At 37.0% G+C, this 3,982-nt stretch overlaps 1 protein-coding gene across 1 annotated transcript; it reads right to left on the bottom strand.

The window, feature by feature from the left end:
* Window positions 1–2,629: 2,629 nt before the first annotated feature.
* Window positions 2,630–3,238, bottom strand: LOC119530232 (histone H3-4-like). Its single transcript, XM_037831417.1, has 2 exons — window positions 2,867–3,238; window positions 2,630–2,665 (listed from the first exon to the last, which is right to left on the bottom strand). Exons 1-2 carry the CDS (start codon window positions 3,236–3,238, stop codon window positions 2,630–2,632), a joined length of 408 nt encoding a protein of 135 aa, XP_037687345.1.
* Window positions 3,239–3,982: the final 744 nt, after the last annotated feature.

Genomic DNA, 3,982 nt, shown 5'->3' with positions numbered 1-3,982 from the left:
TGGAGAAAGTACTAACGTGCAGGCCCATTCTTGCAAGATGAGGCAACTTTGGCTCAAGTACTCATTCATCCATGTAGATGAATCTTTAGTGGAACTGTGGGGAACTCTGAGACTTACTACACAATTCTCCTTCCCTGTCTCTGTCAGATGTGTCAGAACTGCAACAGACTAAAGGCAAAACCAGCTCCTTCCCATTTATCCTTCACAGACATCCTCCAATCCCCAATCATTCTCTCTTATATCTTCTCTGTCTTGGTGTCTGCTTCTTGGAAGACTCAACTGACTATTAATATAGCCCTTATGGTCCCTTTTCCAAGTAACATTCCAATTAATGGACTTTCGTATACAATAGTAAACAATTTCATGGCTACTGAATTCAGAAGCAATTGGAAAGAAATGTCAGTTTTGTGGAGTACTAGCTGTATGATAATAGGCAATCTTGTTAAGCTTGAGTTTTCTACTTTCTAAAATAAAAATAACAACAACCATCTCACATAGAGTTGTTATGTGGAGGAATATTTTGACATACAGCAAAATTCTGATAATTAACTTTAAAAGTTGTGAATGAAGAATTAAAGATCATCAGGGAATTCATTTTCAACACTCGAAGAAATAAGTATTTAAATGGAATTTTTATATTTCTCTCTGGGATTGGGGAAATGTCACTTTGTAAAGAAAGGAAGAAGGATTTTCATGGTTGACAAGATCTTTTGGAATTACCTCTGCAAAACTAATATTTGCCAGAAAACTTTGGGTGGCTGAAGTCTGACATACTCTCAGGGATTCCAATAGATCTCACTTTTCAGTAGGAAAGAGTCTTAATATCATGGACAATTTAACATTAGACATCCTACAGTCCTTTGGAATCTGAACTTTAGAAATGTTAACTTTAATAGTGTTGTACACTTGCACTTGAATAAGGATTATAGAAATGATCCCCTTATTTCTAAGTCACCTCTCTGGTATGCATGATCACTTGAAGTAATTAGTGCTTCTTCCTCAGAATGTTTAATCCTCAAACAATCTGACTAAAACAAAAGAAAATAAATCTATGTCAACTCGGAATGTTTATATTTACAAAGCTTAAATTTAGAGGAAACAGGATTGAAGGACACCAGATGTGTTTGAGATAGAATGTTGACCTGCATTATTGTTCTGCTAAGTGAAAGAAATAATAAAGTTGCATTTCATTTTATTTTTAAAGATGAACCAAATATAAATGGAATGTTAATATTTGATTCAAAGAAAAATAATCTAATTATAAATTCTTAGTTATGTATGTTAAAAATGAGATATGTTAAATATGAAACAAGCATCCATTCATTTTAAGAATACCATGCCATGTTCAACACAAGAGTTTACGAGGTCAAGTCTGTCATTTTGTATAAAGTGATTCTCTTAAAGATTCAATGGTAATGGAGGTCAGTGATAAGAAAAAAAAACTGACCATGTGCTTTTGGAGGAGTTACTGTTTCAAAAACCAGTTTAGCTCTTTTAAAAGTACCAGAGATCATCCAGGTTTTGATTGGGCTTGAGAACAAGATGTCACCCTAGATTATTAGTGCTATCTTAAGGAGATAGTTTAAAAATGGAGGCAACACTTTAAATGTTGAAAGAAACTGCCCAAAATAGATTGTGTTTTTTTTTTTTTAAGTTGGATAAACAAGTGTATTTGTAAATTTAGTCAGCATACAAAATTGACCTACAAACTTCAATAGGAGGTAAGTTTTAAAACCACTTTCAAGGCCATCTCTATAAATTTGATTTTCCCAGGTCAGCTTATAACCAGATATTTTAACTGGCAGAAGTTCAGTAAGCTGCAGCTGTGTGCCCTTGTTCCACAGCAAGTTTGCTCTAAGGGTTGCTATAATACAAACTCCACAAGGAAAGGAACTTCGGTATTGTTTCCTCTTGGTAGAGGAGAAAAACTCAACTTAGTTATGAGACCAACCATGACACAATGAAAAGCTTCAATAACTAGTTCAGATTATTACTAATAGATGATTCTGGTGGTATGAAAAACTTGTATAAATGCCCTTATAAATAAAATCCTCCATTAGTGTCTGCAGTATCAGCTAGAGGGTTAATTAACATGTGGTAGAATGAGGACTTATACAAGATATAATGCAGCATAGCATTTCCTACAATGAAATCAAGTGCAGTCTAGTTAGGAGACAACCAGCTTCACTGTATATAAAGTTACACATGTTAATGACAAGATTCCCCAACACATGAATGTAAAACATTTAATTTAAAAATGTTGACACAATATATAAAATAGCTATTATAAATGCACATAGTGCACAAATAGGTTTACCTTTTTTTTTTTTTTTTTAAGGAAACTGCAAGTTACACTGTGGTTAAGAGTTGTAGCTTCACCCTTGAAAAAGCCCACATTCTATCACAGTGATGTATGTTCAGACTTAACAGCCCCAATTGTTAAATCTTGGATCAAGTCATAACCAGTTTTATTGCAAAAGGACCCAGTACACATTTATCTTTTTCTAGCATCTTAACAGCTACCCAAGAAGTCACTAACATACAGAAACATGCATGATAAGAAGCAAGAAACATCACCCACTGCTTCTGTGTATTAGCAGCTTGTCACTCTTAAGCAACAGTATTCACATCACTGAGGTCTGTGGACAGTCACTTCACATTCATCCTGAGTGAAAGAGGGAATGACTTAAGTACAAATGAAACATATTATAAACAATTTCTTACAAAACAAAAAGTCATAAATTAAACCAAAGTATTTTACAGAATTTACTACAAAACACCATAAAAACTGCCTTCTCTTTAGCTCTGTCTCCTTGTATCCAGCGAGCCAACTGGATGTCTTTGGGCATATGGTAACTCTCTTCACCTGGATGGCACACAGATTGGTATCTTCAAACAAACTCATGAGGTACACTTCACTGGCCTCATACAGCACACCAGTGGCCTCATTCTGAAACCTCAAGTCAGTTTTGATATCCTGGGTGATTTCCCTCACCAACCTCTGGAAAAGCATCTTCCAGATCAGAAGCTCTGTTGACTTCTGGTAAAGATGAATTTCTCGAAGGGCAATGGTTCCGGACTGTAACAATGGGGTTTTTTCATCCAGCGGTAGAGGGGGCACTTTTCTGTGCAACCTTGTTGGCCAGTTGTTTGCATGGGGCTTTCCCACTGGTGAATTTAGGTTAAGGCTATTTTCTTCTACCCAAAGCCCAAGTCTTAGGCCTCTTCTTCCACCCATGCACCACCTCGGCTAGCCCAGTGAAAAGCTGCTGCCAACAGGCAAAGCACTCCCAACCACCAACCAAGCTGCTCTGTGCTCCAGAATAGACTCTTTAACAAATGTACCTGCAATTGTATTCTGTTGGGTCTTATACAAGTAGTGAAGTTATAACACCAAACATGTTAATTTAGTAGATTTTTTAAATAGGAAATTCCCTGGAACATTGACAGACATGGACTTTAATGGAATAAAGAGCATGGGTTTTCTGATAAATTGGCTAATGAAAGCTTGACCATGACCTTGGTCAAGACTCACTAAAAGCAAGATGTTGGTGAGTATAAGAAAATAAAAAGAGAAATATGGGTAGAGAAGAAATAAAATAACTTTTACAAAAAAAAAATGAAAAAACCATGATTAAACAGTGCATTTGCTAAAAGGATGAAGCAGAAGACAGTGTACTCAAGAATAGTATGGGAGGCGGGCCAAGATGGTGGATTGGTGAGGTGTATGTTTAGTTACTCCTCCAGGAAAGTAGGTAGAAAGCCAGGAACTGCGTGGTCTGGACACCGCAGAGCAATTTGACTTTGGGCATACTTCACACAACACCAATGAACACATCAAACTGCTGAGATCAGTGAAATCTGTAAGTTTTTGCGGCCAGGGGACCCGCGCCCCTCCCTGCCAGGCTCAGTCCCATGGGAGGAGGGGCCATCAGTGCTGGGAATGAGAAGGGAGAACTGCAGTGGCAGCTCTTATCGGAAA

This window comes from Choloepus didactylus, chromosome 3, assembly GCF_015220235.1.
Source record: "Choloepus didactylus isolate mChoDid1 chromosome 3, mChoDid1.pri, whole genome shotgun sequence".
NCBI lineage: Eukaryota > Metazoa > Chordata > Mammalia > Pilosa > Megalonychidae > Choloepus > Choloepus didactylus.
Note: the sequence above shows the minus strand (reverse complement) of the source record. Positions and strands in the feature narration are given on the sequence as shown.

Excerpts from the sequence above, each read along its gene's own strand:
- LOC119530232 (XM_037831417.1), bottom strand. The coding sequence starts at position 3,238 with ATGGGTGGAAGAAGAGGCCTAAGACTTGGGCTTTGGGTAGAAGAAAAT. Across the intron at positions 2,666-2,866 it reads CCAATCTGTGTGCCATCCAG|GATGAATGTGAAGTGACTGT; the intron begins GTGAAGAGAGTT and ends TCTTTCACTCAG.